We start from the raw sequence: 21,378 nt of genomic DNA, 5'->3' as shown, positions 1-21,378 counted from the left end.
TGCAGGTACTTGTACTGGATCGATTGCTGTGAGTCCCCACACATTGGCCGTGTTGGGATGGATGGATCCAGGCAAACTGTGGTTATAGAAACACAGATATCCCGACCTATGGCTCTCACCATAGACTACGTCAACCACAGGCTCTACTGGGCTGATGAAAATCATATTGAGTTTTCTGACATGGATGGATCTCACAGACATAAAGGTTGGTCAGCATTTCAGTTGTGTTTTCTTTTTCTTATAGTAATGTAAAAACTTTTCTTTAAAACCTTTTACTAACCTCGAGATGATTTTTTTTTTCCTTTTATCAATATTTTAAAATCTGCTTTTTGTTTTTGTTCTCTGTTACGGATAGGAATAGTTTTTAAATGTGCACAAACACACAGTTTCCCACAAATTATGTGTTTGTGGGGGAAAATTTCAAATAGAAAAAGAAGCTCTAGAAAGAGACTCAGCAATCTGAGGCAGTCCTGTCAATTTTATACTCTGGCTTATATAGACATGTCCTTGATTAAGTTACAAAGTGAGTGAAACTTGCTGTTAAAAGTAGAAGGGATAGATCCTCTGTGCTATGTGTCAGAATAGGGCTAAAATCAGACTTTTCTCGCATCTCAGAAAGCCTGGAAAAGCCATTACTCTGCTCAACATGAGACCAGTATTTCAAATGTAATTTGGGGCTTTCCTGGTAGATGGGTGAAATAATAACTTTTGAAATACTCATGCAATGAACTAATCTTTATCCCTGTGTTTTCCTTCTCATCTGACAGATAATTAAAAAGCTTGTGTCTTTTATCTATGAAGTATTAAAGAAAAAAAAATTCCACACTATGATGAATAGTTCTCATATTCCAAATTGTGTAATTAAAGATCTTTCATTTTAATTTAAATATATGAAATAGTATCAGTCTACTAAGTTTTTGTTGATATTTTATTTGAGATGAAATTGTTACCTGAGCTCCTTCCATAAGCTTTACCCAAATATCAACACTGCTGCACTGCTGGAAAAACTTCATGGATTTGGACTTTTTTAGGCTTTTATCTTGCATTAGGTGCCTCCAGATCTTATCCAAACCACAACTGATGAAATAACTATTTTATTTTCAGATCAAAGCTTTACCACGAAATAAAAAGAAAAAAAAAATCAAAACAAGTTTTCTGGTCCTTCTATTCATGACTTGTAGGTCATAAATTATGAATAAATCAATAGCAGTTGTTTGAGATGGTAGGTTGGAGACACTCTAGCAGTAGCTATGAGAGCTGTAAACATTCCCATTAATGTCAGCATCATGTCCATGTTTTTTTTGGGACGAGCACCCCTCAGTTGTAACCTGCTCAGCTAAGCAGCTGTCCAAGTTTGGAGGACAGGTGTCTGCTGAGAAAGGCAGGAGCCTCTCTTTGAAATGGAGAATGTAAACCCCCTCCCTCCAAATTATTATAATTTTGAAATCAAGGGGTTTTCAGGCAAAGATGTGGGAATTAGGAATAACAGTTCTTTGCTAGGGAAATTAAAATAGAAATACAGCACTACAAAGAAACAAACTCCAAACCCTGACACAGTCAGAGTACAACCTGACACCCGTCAGGCAGGGTGTTGGCAGCAGTCCCATTCCATGGTGGCTGCATCCTCCTGCAGTGACAGATGTGGCTCAGTTGGAGCAGTGCTCCTGTACAAGGTGCAGTTTCCCTCCGGAGCTCCAGTGGGGATGTGGAGAAATCCGGTTTTCCTCTGGAGTCCAGTGGAGAAAGGGGCTCCCTTAGTGTCCCAAAACCTCTGTTTTTATCTTGGTAAGAAATGTTGGGCTCTTCCCCCTGGCTGGAGCAACTCCCAATGGGATGCAGTAATTTTATCAGTGCCACAGTGGGACTCAATGGCCATGAGCAGAAAATGACTGGCTGGAGGAAGGATGGGTTGTGAAAAGATAAAGAACACTGCCCTGCCTGGTTTCAATGGATGGCCCATTAGCAGAATATCTCCCACGGAGATAAGGATCACTGTCCTCACCCTCAACAGATGGTGATGGAATAGATATCTTTTATCACACTCTGGATTGTAACCCAAGACAGCAGCACTCGCTGGATTCCTGCTGACAGTCTGTTCTTCTCACAGGGGAAGCGAAGTTCCCTGCTCCTCTTGATGTCATTTTCTGTGCTGCTATCCTGCTATCTCCATTCTCATAAAATTATCCACTTGCTCTTCCTTCTGGATCTTTCAAAGGAAAGAAGTAAATAATAGCCCGTGGATCTCAGCCCTAAACTGACAGCAGTGGTCAAATTTTCACAGCCTTCCCTTTTAGCCTGAGAGTTTCAGAATTTTTCTTTCCCCAAAAATGTCCTCCTCTCACTACACTCAGGAGATAGCTGCAAAATTCCAGTCAGACCACCTTTGGTGTCCATTGCCTTGGTCTCCAGCCTGTGGGGCTCTCCTGCACAATTGAGTAAAATCAGTTTCAGCTGCTCAGTTAATCTTCTCCTGAGGATGCCTGATCCTGGAGAAGAAGGAAAAATTGTCACAATGCCACAGCAAATTTATCCAAATTAGGTACCAGTGAAGTATCTGAGGCAAGCTCCAAAAGCAATAGTGACTTTGTGTAAAGCTGCTATCAGGTTGTTTTTGGGGACATTTCTCTTCGAAGTCCAGATGGCGTATAAATAGTCAAGCCATAAGTGAGTTTTGGGAGAAAGATCCTGCGGTATTTAAATGATGTGAAAACAAGATTTTCTCCTTAGCCAATTGTCATAGAGGTTAAAAGAGACCTCATGGATCCCCTAGTCCAACCTTTTCTGGGAAAAGCATGGTCTAGATGACCCACAGCCATGTCCAGCTGCACCTTAGAAGTGTCCAGTCCACCATTTCCTTGGGAACATACTCCAATGGCTCAGTGTTCTCATAGTGAGAATTTTCCTCTTGTCTCCATTTGAAATCTTCCCAAGAGCAACCTGTTCCAATCACCCCTCACCTTTTCCATGTAAAAAGGAAGTCTCCTTTCCTTTGCAGCCCTCTGGAAAGGCTGGAATGTGGTGATGAGGTTTCTCCTCTTTTCTCAAGAGTGAACAAACCCAGTTCTCTCACCTTTGCTCTCATGGCAGCTTCCCAAGCCTTGGATCATCTTTGTGTCCCTTGTCTGGCTCCTCTCCCACCTGCCCACACCTAACGCCACTTGTCACTTTGTGTTGTCAGGAGTGTCACTCAAAACATCACTATCAAATCACATTGAAGTTGTAGGAAAGTTTCTGTGGATTTAACAAAAGAGTGATAGAATTCTTGGTGTCTAAAACAGATGAAACAACCCCGTGGGTGCTCCAAGAGGAGCTTGGATAGTTTTGCAGAGTTCACACATAATGATCAATATGACTTTAGTCACAGTCTTTTCACTTTCTCCCTGCTTTTTCCTGGAACAACCAACCTCATAAAATGTAAATTTATTCGTGATTCAGCACAAGACTAGAACTATTTTGGAAGATGAAATTTAACCATTGTAAAATAATTGTTTTAATAGGGGAAACTCAGGGAAGTTCAGTGTTTGGAGCTGTGATCCCCTTTGTCTTTCTGATGTCTGTAATCCATGCTGATAAGCACTTAAATGAGAAAGATTAAGTTTTATCTCTTGTGATAATTGTGTTTCTTGCAGGCATATTTTTCACATGGATTTCATGGTCTGTTTTCCTTTGTCATTTTGGACATTTTGTATTGTCTAAGTCAACTAAGGGGGAGATGTTTGAGTTTGCTCTTATCTTTTGTGTTTTCAAATGGAGAAGGATAAAGGCACAGGTACAGCGACCACAAAATCCATTCTCATGGAGGAGAGGAAAAAATTGGAATGGGAATGCTGGGACTGATGCAATCTGAATTAATGGCACACTAAGCATTTTCTCACCTGTTTCTGTCACCTCTGAGGATAAGGCTGGCTTGCTCTGAGGATTTTTCCTGAGACTATGATTTTTGGATGTTAAATTGTCTGTTACAAAATGTGCCAGAAAATGCCACAGAGATTTCAAAAGACCCAGAAAGTAAGAGACTTGTCAGAATTAGTGGATTTCATACAATTAAGGGACGGTATGAGGCAATGCACAATATTCTGTGCTCCACATCAGATAATTTAGGATAAACACAAGCTTGAGCTAATTATTGACATGCTGTGTGTTAAATCAAGGGGTGTTTATTACATGCAATGAGAGTTTACTTATATTTAAACCTTGGTGTTAACATTTTTTCAGTATGGGCTTTTAATTTTTTTTTTTTATTTCTGATGAATCTTAAAGCTTTTTGAGAAGAACATCTGCTGCTTTTCTCTTGTGAAGTTCCTCTGCATTTCAATAGAGAACTTTTTTTTTTTACAATTACCAAGAGAGTCCTAGTAAGAATTTTGGAAACATGCTAACTAGGCCAGAAATCTTAGAGTATTTGGGAGCTGTTCTTGGCACTGGGGGCAGCGATGACCTTGCTGAGCTGTTTGAAGTTTAATGCTTGGTTATATAAACTGTCTTTAGAGCTTAGCCAATTCAGCACTGCAGCATTCACAAATGTTACACACTGTAAATGATTAAGCAAGTATTGAAGCACTAATCTGCCTAAGCACTAAGCTGGTTTACTTATGTGAGCTTTCAAAAAAAAATAAAAAATTTAAGAATTTGTCAGACTTAGCTGCTTTCTGTTCCCACCACCCAGAGGAGATGCACACTTCACAGTTCCCTGGGTATCTGCTTGCTCCGTGCAGGTTTTCCCAACCTTCAGAGCTCCTGAATCCCAGAGGTGCCTACATTCCCCCATTTCCCTTTGAAGATGAATATTTCATATAATGAAATTATAAAACAGAAATATGACAGTCCAGTTTAGGAAGTGCAGAAACTTCTCTAAATTAGGCCTTAAACTGTGTCAAGTTGATGCTTTAAACTGTAAAAAGAAAAAGTTGGGCACTTCATCCCTTATCTGACAGGGACATGGAAATTAAGCAATGGAAAAGCGTTGCACTTTAAATTATTATTATTAAATTCATTCTTTAGGTGTAATATAGTTAACAGAGAATAACTTTCCTGGAGTATCTCAATTTGAAAAAACACCCTGTTCTTGAGACAGCTTCTACCTGAATGTTTGCAGTTCTCAGAACTGAGGAGCATATATGCAAACTTTGAAGTAAAAAGTACAAGAGGTTTGGAGATTATAACCATTTTAATTTTTAGTGCCTGTAATTCCAAAAGTTGCTTATTCTAAGGAGTTTGTAGTTAGAAAATTAGTATTTGTGTCTAATTTTGGATTCTGCCACCAGAGTTTATAAGAGTATATCCAATTTTTCATAAAATTGTCCAAATATAGAAGTGATCCAGAAGATCATAGAAACCAATTCTTTCCAGATTTATAATGGAAACGTAGATTCAATTGCTGGACTTAATCTGTATAGTCCATGAATATTTTTTTTTTCTGTTCATTGAGTTTGACAGGTTTAGGTTTTTAAACAAAGTGTCAATTTCATAAAAGTAATAATGATTATAAAATATCTCTTATATAGAATTTAAAATATTTTAATGTAATATACTTAAATTTAATTATATCTGTCAAAACTACATACTTTGTCACAAGCTTAATAGAGATAATCTTATTGTCATTATTCATTATTAATTTTATGGACTAAGCACTTCAAATTCTTATCAAAGGGAACAAGCATCAGGAGTAAGTAGTACAAGAAATAAAAAAGTATTGACTGTATCTCAGAGAGGCTCCAAGTTGAATGTAAAATGAGACAGAAACAGCTACAAGGGAGTTCACTTGGAAAGTGGACAGTGAGGGCCAGTAATTGCTGCAGAAGAGAGCAATCTCCACCTTTATTTGGTTTTGTAGGTTTAATTGCTATGTTCTCATTAAGTGTTGTTCTTCCTTGCTACAATTTGTCTTTGCAGGGTTTGTAATCCTTCCTAGGAGATTACCACTGCTTCCATTTAGATCAAGATGTCAGTAGGCTTTTTATTTCTGTTTTATTGCAGTTCAGAAAATCAAGTTTCAGAGGGTGGAATTCAAAATAGTGTAGTTTGTGTTTTCAGGTTTGGTCAGCCATGTAAATTTTCTGTGTTTGGGTGCCAAAATTCTTAAACAGAAACTCCTCTAATGCCACAGGGAGCTAGCAAGTCCTTTAAATTGCTGCTTAACAACAATTAATTACCTTTAGCAATTGCTTCCCAGCTCCGGCACTCTAGCTGGGCACAGCTTTGGGAAGAGCCTGACAGGAACTCTTCACCCCCTCTGCTTTTGCAGATTTTGCACAAGGGCAGGGCAAGGTTGCAGTCCCTTGTTTTGGAAAGGGAAGGGACACATCTCTTGGAAGTGGTCAACTGTCTTCTGGACAAGATAGGACACTGATAATTCTGTTTGTTTGTTGCTTTTTGGGGTTTTTTGGTGTTTTTTGTTTTGATTATTTTTTTTTCCTCTTAGAAGGAATCAACATTTGTCCTTTAAAGGACACGTTTTCTTGGTACATTGATTTTACCACCTGCCAGTGAGATCTTTTTTATTATTATTCATGTCATTGTATTTTCTTTTACTTTTAGAAAAACTTGTGTTTCAATAAGAGCCAAGGGAGCTGCACTTCACTTCTGTATGGCTTCTCCATAAGCAGGTTTTGTATTTTAGGAATCCTAGATGGAATGGTTTTCATTCCTGAAATCAAATGAACGTTTTTTTTATGCTTAAGTAAATGTGCTCAGAAAATATAAGGGAAGCAGAGTTCACTTCTCAGAGAAAAGTAAACATTTGTATCACAAATATGACTTACAGCCTATGAATTTATATTCTTGGATCAAGATTCATGCAAAATGCAGGAGAGAGACAAAAATATATTTTAAGTCTGTCATGTTTCTCATGTGTCTACATAATCATGTTCTCTCCTGTGGCTCTTCTCTTAAGTTCATGCAGCACTTTATCTTCCTTTATGATGTTATATATTGTCATTTTTATTTGTCTTCAAGTATCTAATAATTTTTATTTCCCACCACTTCTGATCTGTTGCATGCCTCCTTGTTTTTCCCTTTTATTACCTGCCTGTGTTTTTTCTTCAGCTTTCTGCATTTCTGCATTCCTTCCCCTTTCTGCCTCCTCTTTCTTGCCCCTTTTCTCATCTACTTGTTTGCTCAAGCACTGTTTGGGATTAGCATTCAGTGTCAGAAAATCCATGATTTATGGATAAAATGAGACACCACGAGAAAATCAGAGTTGGCAGCAGGTGTTAAAAGAGGAGGAATTGCAAGGAACTTGCCCAGCTCTGGGAGGAGGAGGATGTGGTGGAGAAAGGAATCACAAAAGTAAAATTTTTAGCTTTAACAGAATATATTCCTTTCTTACTAATAAGTTTGCAATGTGTTAAAATGTTTTCAAATAGGTGATGCAGAGGAAACAGAGGTGCCTTGTTATGACTAACCTGCCTTTACTTAAAATTTTCATTAGAATTGTCTGTTTTTGCAGTGCTTGCTAAAGTAAGAGGAGCAATGAGTCTTCCTCTCCTATTTAAAACTAATTCACACCACAGAGATTGCTGTAGGGTTAATAATTAGTATTGCACCACTTAACTACTGTGTGTCATTTATGATGAGATTGATCAGCCAAAGCTTTTTTGGAGTTCAAGGAAAGAGTGGAAAGAAAGGAAGTGGGTATTTCTACTACTCCATACATTTCTAGAAAATCAATATTCACTACCTGAAATTTTGGAACTTGTGAAACACTGATGTCCTCAAAGGCAAAAAAGAGATTTTAATGCTCCACCAGATAATCAGTTGTAAAAATGACCTCAGTTTCTGTTCACAGTTGATGGGAACTGTAAATTCTACAACCTCTTACACATCTACAGTTCTGATGTTTCCTTGCTTATAAGAAAAAGAAAAATTGCATTCAGCTATGATAGAACTATTTCTTAAAATGTAAAGTAAGTCAGAATTGGTTGCCATTCAATGCCTCTTTTCAGAAAACTCTCTGACTTTAGAGGCTTATCTTCTACAAGAAAACACATTGAGTTTTATGGTCTGCTCTGAAGAAATTTTATAAGGTTTTTTGTAATGTAATTATTAGTATTAATTCTTTTATAAGAATTTTGTATTTTTGTGTTCAGTGTAGAATTTTTGTAAGAAATATTTTTCCAGTGATTCCATACTCATGTTCAATTTTACTTCAAGTGGATTTTTATTTGCATATTTTCATGCTATATATTGCTTTCTTAATTGATTTTTTAATAACTTTCTCTGCATTTCACAATAGAATGCATTTAACTTTTACAGCTTTAAATGGTGCAAGTTTGTGTTGTTTGTGACCTAATGAAAAGTTAATGCAGAAGCCCATTAAAATTAGAGTGACTCACAAATAAAAATTGTGACAGGAAAAAGACAGGAAAAACTGAAACCTGAATCTGTGAGTGTTAAGCCATTGACAGTTTCATCTTTACACCTATAAATGGTCATAATAGGAAACCCAGTTTTTAGGAACAAATTTATTTTCTTCTTTTGAGGAGCATAAAAAGGAGATAGTCTAATATTTCTTGCATTGTTCCTGATAAAGTGGGTTTAGTTTTAAGAAACTTGAAAGAGTTAAGCTTTTAACCTTGGCGCTTGCAAAATTTATTTGTTTTTTTTTTTAATAAAAGAAAATGGTACTTGAGTCAATGACCAGTTTTCTTATGTTCAGTGTTCTAACTGTAATATTTAATATTCTGAGCCACACTCTTAACTTGGCTTCCCTGTTAGTGCAGTGATGAGACAATTCAGGCAGTGTGTGGTAATCTCCTGAATCTTCTTTAGCTCATGAATATAAAGTTTCATCTGGATTCTGATGTATGTCTGAGGCAATGAGGGCGGGATAAATTGTCTGCCCAACCACAAACATCCACAAAACCAAAGAGTAAGCATTTATTCATATATGTGTGCTTAGGATGTGGGCTTTGCTTCCTGGGTATCCAAAATCATGATGACTGTTTGGTGTATTTTTCATTGGCAGGGAATAATTAAGATGATGAAATCGAAATTATTTTTCCCTACATAAATCTTTTCATGTACATTAAGGTGTTAATACACCCTTTTATTCAGATTCTAATTTTAACTTTGATCAGAAAGAAAGAAAAGAGAAAAAAACAGGACATTTTTTTGTGTTTATAGAGACTGGAGAGACTGGTGTGGGACATTTGACATTTTTAATTTGATGCTAAAAGTAGAAGCAAGGGTCATAATTTATATGAACCAATATTGTCTCAGAACTGCAGTAAACATAAAATAATTGGTTTTATGAAAGGCTTTGGGACCTCATTCAGGGTAGCAGTTTCTGATGTTCCTTCCTGCTTCTGTCAGCCTGGTTTGTATTCTCAATGGAAACATTACACAGAAATTATAACAGTTTTTCTTGCACTGTACGTGCATGGAACTGTGGCAAAGTTGCCTCTGTAATGGATGCCAAAACTGAGATTTTTTTGGACTTTGAATTCTGGGAAATGCTATGAAGCTCTTTCAAAAATATCACATTGTTATTTCAGTGTGATATATGTGGTTCATGGAGAAATATAAGAAGGGAAAATAATTTCAGGTCTAAGCAGCAAGGTCTCCTTGACCAGAGGGCAACATGCCCTGCACTGGAGTTCAGTGCTGGGAGGACAATTGGATTGAAAATTGAATTTCCTAAGTTGTTGTTCCATATACTCAGTATCAGCCATCAGATCTCGGTCAGCTATGAAATGTTCCAACAGGAATTTGAGATTTGCCAATTCTATGTCAGCACTTTCCAGGTAAGATGCAGAAAGCGATGTAAAGGTGTTAAGGATGTGCTGGTTAAATGTGACAGTCAGCTGCTCTGATCTGCCTTTTCAGTAATTAGAGTGATTCATCAACAAAAGATTATAATTTATAAATTAATTATTGTGGTCAGATACTCTCCTGTGACATTTATGATAACTACTTTGATGAAGAGAGAAAAAAAATGTGGCATTCAGTTCCTGTTTACCAAGAACAAATACTTCAGGATTAAGGAGTGTACAGCAGGATAAAGAATGCTCCAAAGCTTTTTCTCCCTTTTATCCTTCCATCTTTTTCCAAATGTTGTTGGCTCATAATTTTGTGATATGGTAGATATGGTTTAGCATCATCCTCACTGTTTATTTTTTTTATATTGTGTGGTTGGTGATGATGGAAATGGTCAATAATCTATTTGACTGCAATGGTTATTTAAATGACAATTTTTTAAAATTTTTCCTATCTCTCATGTTAATATATTTTGATGAAATAAAATGCTATTAATTGTATGATAGGATATTCAACACAGAGCATCAGGAAATGTATATATTATGTTCTGGATGTTTTCTAATAACTTTAATTCCAGTAAAAGAGCCAATTCATATTGCTTATGCAAAGAGTAGGGAAGTCATGTTTGTTGCTTATCACTTTAAAGCTTGACGTGTCTTTAGTTTAAAATCTGGAGGTTGTTTTTTTAACTGAAATTCTCCTTTCCTTAACACTGACTGGGCCAACAAATTCTAAGCAAGCAGGGCTTGTCCTCCATCCCCCTTCATTGCAGCTGGTAATAAATGACCCCCTGGTGCTGGTGTGTTGTCATCATAATTATTCTCAGGACATTCCACAGCAGTTCCTCTGTCAGCCCATGCAGAGGGAATGGGGAATGGGAATATTCCCCCATGGGGAATATTTTAGCTGGCAGTTTCCCAAGGGTGAGCATTAACCTGAGCATCTCTCCTTCCAGTCCCTAACCAAGACATCCCAGGGGTGATAGCACTGACGTTGTTTGAAGACTTCATCTACTGGACAGATGGGAAAACCAAATCCCTCAGCCGTGCCCACAAAACCTCTGGCTCAGAGAGGCTCTCCCTGATCAACTCCTGGCACACCATCACAGACATCCAGGTGTATCATTCTTACAGGCAGCCCGATGGTAATTATTCTGTCTCTGCTTTCCAAGCAGCTCATTGATGTATTTCACTCAGCAACCACGTGCTAAATGCATGCTCATTTATCTGCAATGATTTTTTTCTGTTTCTGTTCTGTTTCAAATTGTGCAAGTTTTCAAGTTATCATTTTTAAACATTCATCTGTGATTAGTGTTTTAAGTATTAAATACATTTAATTTAATAGGGGTATTAAATGCATCTAACAAAACTTTTCAGTAGAGAGATAATTTATATGTTTAAAAATTACCCCAAATTCTGACTGTTCAGTTGCTGTACAGTACAAGTTACCATTTTTTAAGAGGGGAACGGTGTGTTATGAAAACTTTTAACCTGGTTCTTTGAGAAGAGTTAATATTGCAGAAGAATACTGCTGGACTGAGAGAATATCAGAGAATGTGAGCGGTATGATTGTGTCTTATCTGGTGAGATACCCCTGGTGAATTGTAACTGAATGCTATTTGGCAATTGACCTAGAGGAGCTAATACTTTCTCACATCATTAAAAAAAAAATAATTTAAAAATAGAGCTTTTTTTTCATCCTCTCATTCTTTCAGTATTGAACTTACAACCATGGTAATGATTCATTTTTGCATACAACAGAGAATAGCTTAAAGGCAAAAGGAAGAGTTTACCTCCGCGGGTTTTGGATTTGAGACATTGCATTGTAACGACGGTATATGAAACGCAATTTCCTTCCTCCAGAAACCAGATCCCCCAAAGTGTGAGGCTCTGATGCACCTCCCCTGTTCTGTCCACAGTGTCCAGACACGTGTGCACACTGAACAACGGTGGCTGCAGCCACCTGTGCCTGCTGGCCCCTGGCAAACTGCACTCGTGTGCCTGCCCCACCAACTTCTACCTGGCCGCGGATAACAGGACGTGTCTGTCCAACTGCACCGCCAGCCAGGTACGGCTGCTGCTCTGCTCTGCTCTGCTCTGCTCTGCTCCAGACAGGAGCCTGCACCCAGCAATGGGCAGCTCCACAGGGCTGCTCCCCAAGGTCTCCAGGGTGGTACTGGGAAACAGGTTTGCAAGGTTTTTTCTCCGGAGAATGCAAGGCTCGTTCACTTTTAAATGTTGGTGTGCCCGCCAGCCACCAGGACAAAACCCATGAAAACATCCTTAAAAAAACATTTGTCTGAAAGATCTAAATACAAATTTGTATAACAACAGTTTGGGATGCACGAATGAATTTTTGCATTAAAAAAAAGAAAACAAGCTCAGTTTAGTTAGAAAGATTGGAAAATGGTAGACTTATGTTAAAAGCAATCCAATAGGTAAAATAGAAAAACATTTCATCAATTAAAACACTAAACTCTATTCCATATTACTTAAAATAAACGTTTATTATTATTTTTTTAATAAGTAAAACATAGTGATTTCTTATAAAAAGCCTGTCTGATAAAAGTCTTTGGGCTGTTTTAACCAGACAATTAATATGTTGATTATTTTAGTCCATAAGGCCTTTAAAATATTTCTAGTAGTCTGGTTTTCTATTTGAGTTCTATTTTTATTTGAGTTGTGCTAATGACCTTTTACAATATTCTATATAGTGATGCAAGATAATGATTTCCAGCATTAAGGATAATGGTTTTACTCCTAATTCTTAGAAAGCAGTGGCCATCTTAATAAGAGGTACAGTTTCACTCAAATAATAATCTTACGTAAGAGAAAATAATAATCTTATTCAAGAGACCTACCAACTGCCTTTCTCTGTTTCCTTAAGATGTAAATCACTTTTAAAATTGGGAATTTCCTACCAATTTTCTCCCATATTTAGTTCCTCAAATTTGGCTTAAATAGAAAAAAAGGCATTAAAAAAAAAACTGTAAGTGACCTTAGAAGTTTATTCCACAGTGAATTTATATACTAACAGTTGGCTGAAGGGCTTCATCCCAATCTAATTAATTCAGTGGTAGTATGAATTCAAGAAATAGCATCACATCTTGGATACTTAAGGAGCAATATTTTATAACTTGTGGATTCCACAGAGTGCAGAGCAGAATTATGTAAAAAAGGCAACTTCAGACAGGAAATTAGAGGTTGACATTGGTTATTCATCTTTTTTTTCCAGGTTTGCAATCTGTTTATTGTTTGATAATTCATCAGTCTGATGGTGTCAGATGCAGAGAGTGGCAAAATTTTGTTTCTCCTTAAGATTTTTAGATGATGCTGTCAAATCAGAGCTGCTCCTGTGATGTCATCTTTTTTGACAGCACAGCCACCATTGGCTATTTCTGATGGAAAGGAGTTTGATGGTTCATGAACTGATCTTGCCTCTCCAGACAATCCTGTGATGGCTCATCTGGCATGAGAAATTGTTTAGTACAAATCCCATTAGACTGTTGAACAGCAAAACTCCATCCATTTAAGACTTATGACCCTGATCCCTGATTTTGCAGGGTTTTGTCTCCTCAGTTTAGAAGGGAATGCAAGTATTTTCATAACAACATCTAAGACTTAGTACCTATTTCTGAAAATATAGTCTGTGTGGGGCTGTGACACCTGCCCTTCAGCCCAGCCTGTGACACAGCAAGTCCCTCCAGGTGGTGCAGGAATGATGCAACTCCAGCTGTAGGTTCCATAACACAAATGACTTTGAAATCCTAACATTTCTTGGCAGAAAAGATAGACTGAGCTAAGGCACCAATTTAATATGCCATTTAAATACAGCTTTATTGAATAATCAATGATTTTTAAAATGTGAAGAAAAAGCTGCCCAGTGACAGAAAATGAAATGTCTTGCCCTTCTAAACCTTTTTGATTCCTACTTTTTTGTGTTCATAGAGACACCAGGTAGGAAAATCAACACTTCTTAAAAGCTGATTGATAATCTACCCAGACTTTTCTCCCTGACCTGAGCCACATAATGTACTCAGTTTTTAGGTTTAGCCCTAGAAAATTACATCAATTTGTTACATCAATTTGTTTTGTTTGCCTTCCTCTTTCAGTCAGAACAAAGGTACAGTCACCTTAGTAGAGAGTAAATGCCCAGCCTTCTTACAAAGGATTATTCATTTTTTTCTACAGATGTTTTATCCTTTTAAAAGTCTGGAAGGCTTTATATTTGGTTTGTTCATTTAATTCAAGCAATGTAAGCAATACTGTACACAAAAACGCACATTAAGGCTCTTTTCTGTAACCGTGGGTGTTTGGGTTTGTCTGGAAAAATGATGTCTGCTTCAACAGTCTACAAAACCTGAGAATTGAAGTGTTTGCTTTGAATAAGACCTTCAAGAATGAAATCACAGAATGCAGCAAAAGGCAATGAGCAGTTTGTGTTGGGGCATTGTAATCCAGCATAAAACAGTCATTGAAACTACTGTGATTTTTATCACTTTGGCAACCTCAATGCCAAACACCTTCAAATTTTAAAAAAAATCACCAAAAAACCCGCAAAAAACCCCAAACCAAACCAAAAACCCCCAATATTTAAAATACAAGTTTGTACAATTAACAGCCAGAAATTATCAATGCAGCCAAGCTGATTTTCATAAACTGCGTTATTCCTGCTTATATATAAGTAAGTAAATAAATAAAAAAAATGTTAACACCAAAGCTTTTCCTCTTGCTGGCCTTTCTTCATTGCAGTTCCGTTGCAAAACCGACAAGTGCATCCCGTTCTGGTGGAAGTGTGACACGGTGGACGACTGCGGGGACGGCTCCGACGAGCCCGCCGAGTGCCGTGAGTGCGCGCTGCCTCTGGGGCCAGCTGTGCCACGGGGCCAAATGAAAAACTTATAAAATAAGTCTAGCAACGGGAATTTTATGGATAGTTTTGTGTGCAGCACTCTTTCATGTTCCTTGGTCTCTGAGTCTTATAAAGAAAATCATACATATTTTTCATCTTTCAAATCTTTACTTCATCCCGGTTATGTTGTCGCTAAAGATTTTAATTTTGAAGCTGTGCTCTGAGGTTGTGGAATTCTTTGCAAAATTCAATACAAAATTCTGACAGGTTTATTTGGGTTTTTTTCCCTGTGTAATAAAAATGCGGGATTCTAATCCCATTTGCTTGTGTTTTGTTGCAATTATAGAAGTTTAGATACACGTAATTATTTACTGCAGTTTTCTGCAACAACATTCCCCTGTGATCCTTGCTTTGTCCTCCCTTATATTTGAAAAAAATGTTATGTGTTCTGCAATCTTCTGGTTAATTAACAGTTAATTTGATTTTTTTGTATTGAAATCTCTCACCCTAATTTTTAAAATTTTATTATTAGTTCTCTTTTCCTGCTGCAGAGGCCTCTGAAGCAAATTTTAACACATGATCATTCTATATAAGTTTTTATTTTAAACTACTCTATGTTTGTATATAATATTACTACAGAGGTACATAATTGCTCATTACTTCTAATGACGGTGGCTGGAGAAGGAGTAATGTTAGGCCTTTCTTGGGAAATGGAATTACAGTGAGATGGGGAGATTCTTAAAAGCAGATTCAAACTCGAGCATTTAGATCTGAAATTGCAGGTCTCTGTTGAGCTTTTGGTAAGCCTCAACCTGCAGGGGGTTCTCACTCTGTGTCATCAGCACTGTAACTAGAGATGCACAAATTAAAGATATCCTGCTTTGAAATTAGTCTTGCAATCATATGTGTACCTTGTAATTACTAATATATACTCAGATTGTGATTATGCAGGAAATACTAGTTTATAGGTATTTTTGATTAGTCCACAGGGTAAGAACAGCCATAGTGAGACTTTAACCATTCTTCTGGCAGTATTCATAAGCAGTTTTGTCTTTTCCCAGCGGAATTCAGATGTCAGCCAGGACGTTTCCAGTGTGGCACTGGGCTTTGTGCTCTTCCAGCCTTTATCTGTGATGGAGAGAACGACTGTGGGGACAATTCTGATGAACTGAACTGTGGTAGGTGCTTGTGTACACTGCAGGCTACAGAAACAGGCCAAGCTGGTTTAAATGTCATGTTTCACACTCTGTCAGCACACAGCATTTTCCTTCATCTACCTTTGAAGTTTTGAATCTTTTCAACTTTTGGTCATTGTAACTTATCTTTATTTTCTTTTCATTTACAGACACACACGTGTGTCTGTCAGGGCAATTCAAGTGCACCAAGAACCAGAAGTGTATCCCAATAAACCTGAGATGCAATGGCCAGGATGACTGTGGTGATGAAGAAGATGAAAGGGACTGTCGTAAGTTATGCTTAGAGAATTTTGCTCTGTGGCTGATTTTAAACAGGGAACTGGAGGAAAACTCTGGAAATGTCTTCTGTCTAAAACAATTTGAGAACGTGCAAGCAGTTAATTCACAGGACTGTGTGCCATGTTTCATATACAAAAGAGAAAACTAAAATGCCATTTATTAACTCCAAAGGTAAAGTCATTGCAAAGAAGAAAGGGGCTATAAACAATTTCAGCATTTAATTGGGGTTTGACTAAGGTTGAAGCACATATTTGACTCTTTACCACCTCACAAATGACTCATCTTCCTGAGGCTTTCATCTGCCATGCCTTGCAGCAATGCATTTCAATGGAAAAAGATGTTTTTCAGAATCTTTTGTTGGGAATGCTGTAGATCCAAAGCTCCTTCTACATCCCTTTTCTTTCATTGATTTTTTTTTAACCTTTTCTGTTTCCCTTTCTCTGGGGATTTCATTAATCTATCTGTGTAACTGGATTTCCATTTGCTCAGCTTTTAGTGCAACTTACTATTCATATATTTATTTTCACTTTACATTTCTTAGATATAGGTGGAGAAAATATTTTCAATTTTATAATAGAAATTTGTTGAATAAGTTTGTGTCTTTGATCATTTTGTACCAAAGATGATGGGGCTACCTTGAAATGCAGCTCTGTCTTTTACTCATTTCACTGCTCACATCTGCTGCTGGCCTGAGCTGCTTGTTCTGGATCAGCTTTCTCAAGGTTTGCACGTGCTGCATGTCTGCCAAGAACAAATCCTTCTCCAGGGGAAGAGGGATTGCTAAGGATAGAAAGGCTTTGTTGATGGTCATGTTTATTGGCTGTCTTCCAAACTGCTCAGGAGAGATGTAAATACAAGTTTTGCAGAAAACATCTTATGTTGATTTGCACATTGGGTTTCTTTAAAACTGATTTAGAGGATCAGGTAAACTCCTGTGGAAGATAAGGGAGATTATTTTTTTTCCTTGGGAAGAACTGCACATGGTATATGGAAGGTTCCCAAAAAGCTTGAGGTGTAGCTGGCAGAAGTTAAATCAGAGCAGCAGAGTCTACAGCCCAGGGACTGTGAGTTCACATTGCCTTGGGCTCCTGGCCCAGGACAAGTAACAGGTGAGACTCCCTCACTCCAATGTCACCAGTCTGGGATCCATAAAACCATAAAATCCCCCTTCTTTTTTTTTTTTTTTTTTTTTTTTTTTCCTGCTCTGCCACCATTGCTTTACTTACCAGGTGACATTTTCAAAGTCATTTCATACTGAAGGCTTTCCTTCTGTAAAATGAAGGTCATTGTACAGGTCTTTCTTGTAAAGCACTGTGAAAACCCCTGGTGATGTGTCCTAGCTGAGGATCAGATTTATTTGTTGCAACACAGTTAGGAACACACCGAAACCTATGGAAATGTGACACTGAAAGCAGTAGCAGAAACCAACTTTTAGCAAACCTAAATTTTTTTCCTCTTGCCAAACCAGAGAAACTAGAATGATAATATCAGGGAGCAAGTTGCTTTTCAGCAGGGGTAGGAAAGTTTTTTAAAAGCACTACAGAATTCCTTCATTTGGGAAAATCTTATCAAAGGTTTCCTGTTTTCCCCCTATGGTCAATTCAGTTTAAAATTATTTGGAAGTACATATACTGATCTCTAAAGAACATCTAGAATCACATGTGTGAGCTGAGGATCTGTTTTCTTTTTAAATGGCTTTTTAAAATGGATTCCACTTTTGATCAAAACATCCAGAGCTGCCTTAGTCTTATAAACTGACTCAGAATTTATACCTGGCATTTTAGAAAGTTAAGGAAAGAACTTGTCTGATTTTTGCTAAAGTGATTTGATTCTATCAGTGGTAAGTCTATTTGCTGTTAGAAGACTATCACAATAGGCATTTTGTTTATTCTATTTGTTTTGCCTTAATGTTTATATAAAACAATATGTAAAAAAATGACTAAACTATAAACAGTATAAAACTGAATGCTTTTTTCTTACAGATAAATTATGCTAGAGATACCCAGTTTCTGATTCTTGAATCCTCAATATTATTTTTTCTTTAAAACACATATTTAGAATATTAGCAGAAATTTCTAATTTTGATCTGGAATTATTTTTTTTAAAGCTGAAAACAGTTGTTCTCCAGACCACTTCCAGTGTAAAACAACCAAACACTGCATTTCCAAGCTGTGGTGTGTGATGAAGACCCAGACTGTGCAGATGGGTCAGATGAAGCAAACTGTGGTGAGTATATTCAACAGTTTTCAATCTATTGCTGCGGCTCAACATTTTTTTAGCAAAAGGAAATAATCATCTCACTTTTTATGTCCTCTTCAGTGTTTGATAATACCTATCTGGAACCTCTCTGGCTCATCCAGTTCATACTGAATGGCAATCTTTGTATGAGCAGTTCATAAAATTCCTATTGTACCACTTCTTTATTGGCAGGAGCTGCAAATGAGGCTCTCATTTGGCATTCAGAATCAGAGAAGTGGCACAGAATGTAGTGACTGTCATAGGATGCAGTGACATTCTTTATTTTTCTGTCAGTGTTATCCAGTTTCTGTCAGTTCAAGCCTGCACTTTATTGCTGCTGAAGTTCATAAATAGTGAAAATACAATAATTTGCAAATCCTGGTAGTTAAGACTGATGGTATAGAAAGGTTCAGAGCAGTTTCTAACTTGACATGGCCAACTTCTCTCTGTGAGCTCCAGGGAGTTAGGAGTCAGCTCTTATTGTTGTAATTAGAGAAAATAATAAATTCTGCCTGGGAAATGGATCACAGAGCAGAGTAAGTGGGTCAGAACTGCTGGAAAATCCCTGAAGATGGATGTCAATGACAAACACACACTAACCATGTGCAGAAACACTTGTGAAGCTTTCAAGACTGGTCTATAAAGGAAAATGCAGAAAAAATGTTCTGGGGTGGAAGAGAGCAAGACAAATATGGGACATTTAGAGCTCTCACCATTACTCATCCACACATCAGTGAATGGTTTGATGAAACACCTGTGTCTGGACAGGTTTATCTCTGGGACAACAGAGTAACAAAACTACAGGCTACAGTCAAGGACAAAGCACTGGGCTGCTTCTCCATGGATGTGTTTCAAATAATTGACACATGAGCATAAATAAAAATGCTGAAGGTGGCAAATATGCCTGGAAAGATGAACTTTCTCAACATGAAAATCCAAGACCATCGTTTGAATTGCCAGGATGGGGAAAATAATTACTCCTATCAACTGGTGAGACGTTTACAGTCCAAGGAATCACTTGTCTCGAAGAAACAGTGAATGCAAAGGAGATGAAAATTTATATCCACTCCTGGGCTGTTATTGAAGCAACCCTGCCCTGCTCACCTTCTGATTTATGTCACAGCTACTTTCTCCTCCTCCATTCCACATCACCTGGATCTCCAACAAGCTGTGGCTTTCCAATTGGGACAGCATTCAAAGCTTCCAAATTATGGATTCACATTTTGGCCAACCTGTGAACACCCAACTAATGTGGCAAAAATGGTCATAAAATAATTCCTCTAGTAACATCCTCAAGTCACATTTTTTTTTAAGATCAAAAGGAATAAAAATGATAATAAATTGGAAATATTGTGTTCAAGTGAGTAATTCACTCTGAGCCATCATTTTACAATAGAAAGAATAAAAATTACTCTAATGACTAAAAGGATAGAGAAGAAATTTGTACAGTCCCAAATAACAAGTTATTTAAACCACAACATACACAGCTGGAGGTGCTGGCTCATGTCTGAGACTCATCTTGACCTTTGTTCTGTCTCTGTCAGTGACTGTCTAGGGAGGAATATGTGAGCCAACTTCCCTGGGATACCTTTCCATCCTCTAACAACCTGAGAATCAGAGATATTGTCAGTCAAATATGTCTCTGTATACAATAACTCATCATAGATTTCACTCTCCTTTGAGAAGTTTTTCACAACATGCTGCAGTGAGGTGTTCCACAGCTTAACCACACACTTCCCTGACAAAACACCCACATCTTTATTTTTAATCTCCTGGCTGCATACTCTGCTCTTGGATTTTGTGTTGGAGGAGACAGAATAGTTTATCCATAGTCACAATTTCTGTGCCAAACTCGGTTGAGTACACATGGAACAGCTAAGCCTTGACAACAACGGGGTGTGTTTAAACACATTTTGAAGTTTTCCATATTTTTAGTATTTAAAATATGGTTAAATGACCTTACAACAGCAGTAGTTTCAACACAGTTTGGTCTCCTGCATTTGTTTTTCAAGTTAAAGATTGTTATTTTTATGGACAAAGTTTGATAGAATTAAATTAAATTAAAGCTGCAGACTGAGTATAAAAAGAATCTACATATGTTGATGTAACACTAATTTGTTATTGTTTGGAGTTCATTTCCAAAATGCCTGCAATGCAAAACTTGTGTAAAATAATCTGTTTTTCCTTGGGTGCTGCACAGCCATATGTATTTTGCTTAGTCAACTTCTGCTGCTGTGTGTTATTGGAGATATTACACTGAATGCATTTGCTGGAAGCAGTGTAAGTGTATTTAGTCTTCTGTGGTTGCTTTCCAGTTCAGAATGCTGAGTTAGAATCAGGAAATGTGGGTTTCTTTAGGAGCATTTGGTGTTTCTCAGAGAACAGGAGGTAGAGTTAATTAGTGCTTAACTGTCCAGGCAATTAAAGAAAGCCATTAGATTATGCTAATCCTTGCTCACAACTTTGATGCTTTACATCAAAATGGATCAGTTTGAGTTGGAATCTGAACAAAGCTGTGTGTGGTCTTGGAAAGCAATTTTATAATATCCTTTAAAAGGTTATGTGTGTTTCAGGTCTTTATTTTCCTGATGTGTCAACATTGGCATGACTGCTTTCTGCCTTCTCAATTTAAAATATTAATTTTATTTTTAGCTGTGAGAGTAATAAATTAGGCTTTTTTTCCTGATGATAAATAATATTTTCTTTGAGGCATTTGAAGGGTGCATTACAGGAACTTAAACTCCCTTCAACAGGCTTAAAATTTCCTGTACCCAGCATGGGTGACAGCCTGCCAAGCCCTAGGACAGCCAGCTGATCCTGGATCAAAGGCAAATTCCTTTTGTTTTTGGATTTTAACCCACTCAGACGTGCACACACACACACAAACAAATGCACACACATGAAAATCTAGGGATTTAAAATCCCCAAAGAAGAGCAATGTATACAATAAGTGATTTCATTCACTGGGATTGATATTTGAATCAAAATGTTTTTAGGGTGCATATGGGGTTTTTTGCCTTGTTTTGTTGTTTTTTCCCCCATTTAAACCTTCATCCTG

The 21,378-nt window shown here is 37.3% G+C and overlaps 1 protein-coding gene across 1 annotated transcript in view; it reads left to right on the top strand.

Annotated features, from left to right (window-relative positions):
* The window catches only part of LOC116999001 (low-density lipoprotein receptor-related protein 1B-like), a 31,808-nt gene that overhangs the window by 4,284 nt on the left and 6,146 nt on the right, over nucleotides 1–21,378 (top strand). Inside the window, exons 3-9 of the mRNA XM_033065275.1 lie at nucleotides 6–205; nucleotides 10,712–10,900; nucleotides 11,675–11,823; nucleotides 14,508–14,601; nucleotides 15,669–15,785; nucleotides 15,953–16,072; nucleotides 18,190–18,308. Of these exons, the coding sequence (XP_032921166.1) occupies nucleotides 6–205; nucleotides 10,712–10,900; nucleotides 11,675–11,823; nucleotides 14,508–14,601; nucleotides 15,669–15,785; nucleotides 15,953–16,072; nucleotides 18,190–18,308 (988 nt within the window). The remainder of the gene's footprint in view (nucleotides 1–5; nucleotides 206–10,711; nucleotides 10,901–11,674; nucleotides 11,824–14,507; nucleotides 14,602–15,668; nucleotides 15,786–15,952; nucleotides 16,073–18,189; nucleotides 18,309–21,378) is intronic.

Source organism: Catharus ustulatus, chromosome 7 (assembly GCF_009819885.2).
Source record: "Catharus ustulatus isolate bCatUst1 chromosome 7, bCatUst1.pri.v2, whole genome shotgun sequence".
Classification (NCBI taxonomy): Eukaryota; Metazoa; Chordata; class Aves; order Passeriformes; family Turdidae; genus Catharus; species Catharus ustulatus.
The sequence above is the reverse complement of the archived record's forward strand: the minus strand, read 5'-3'. Positions and strand labels throughout refer to the sequence as shown.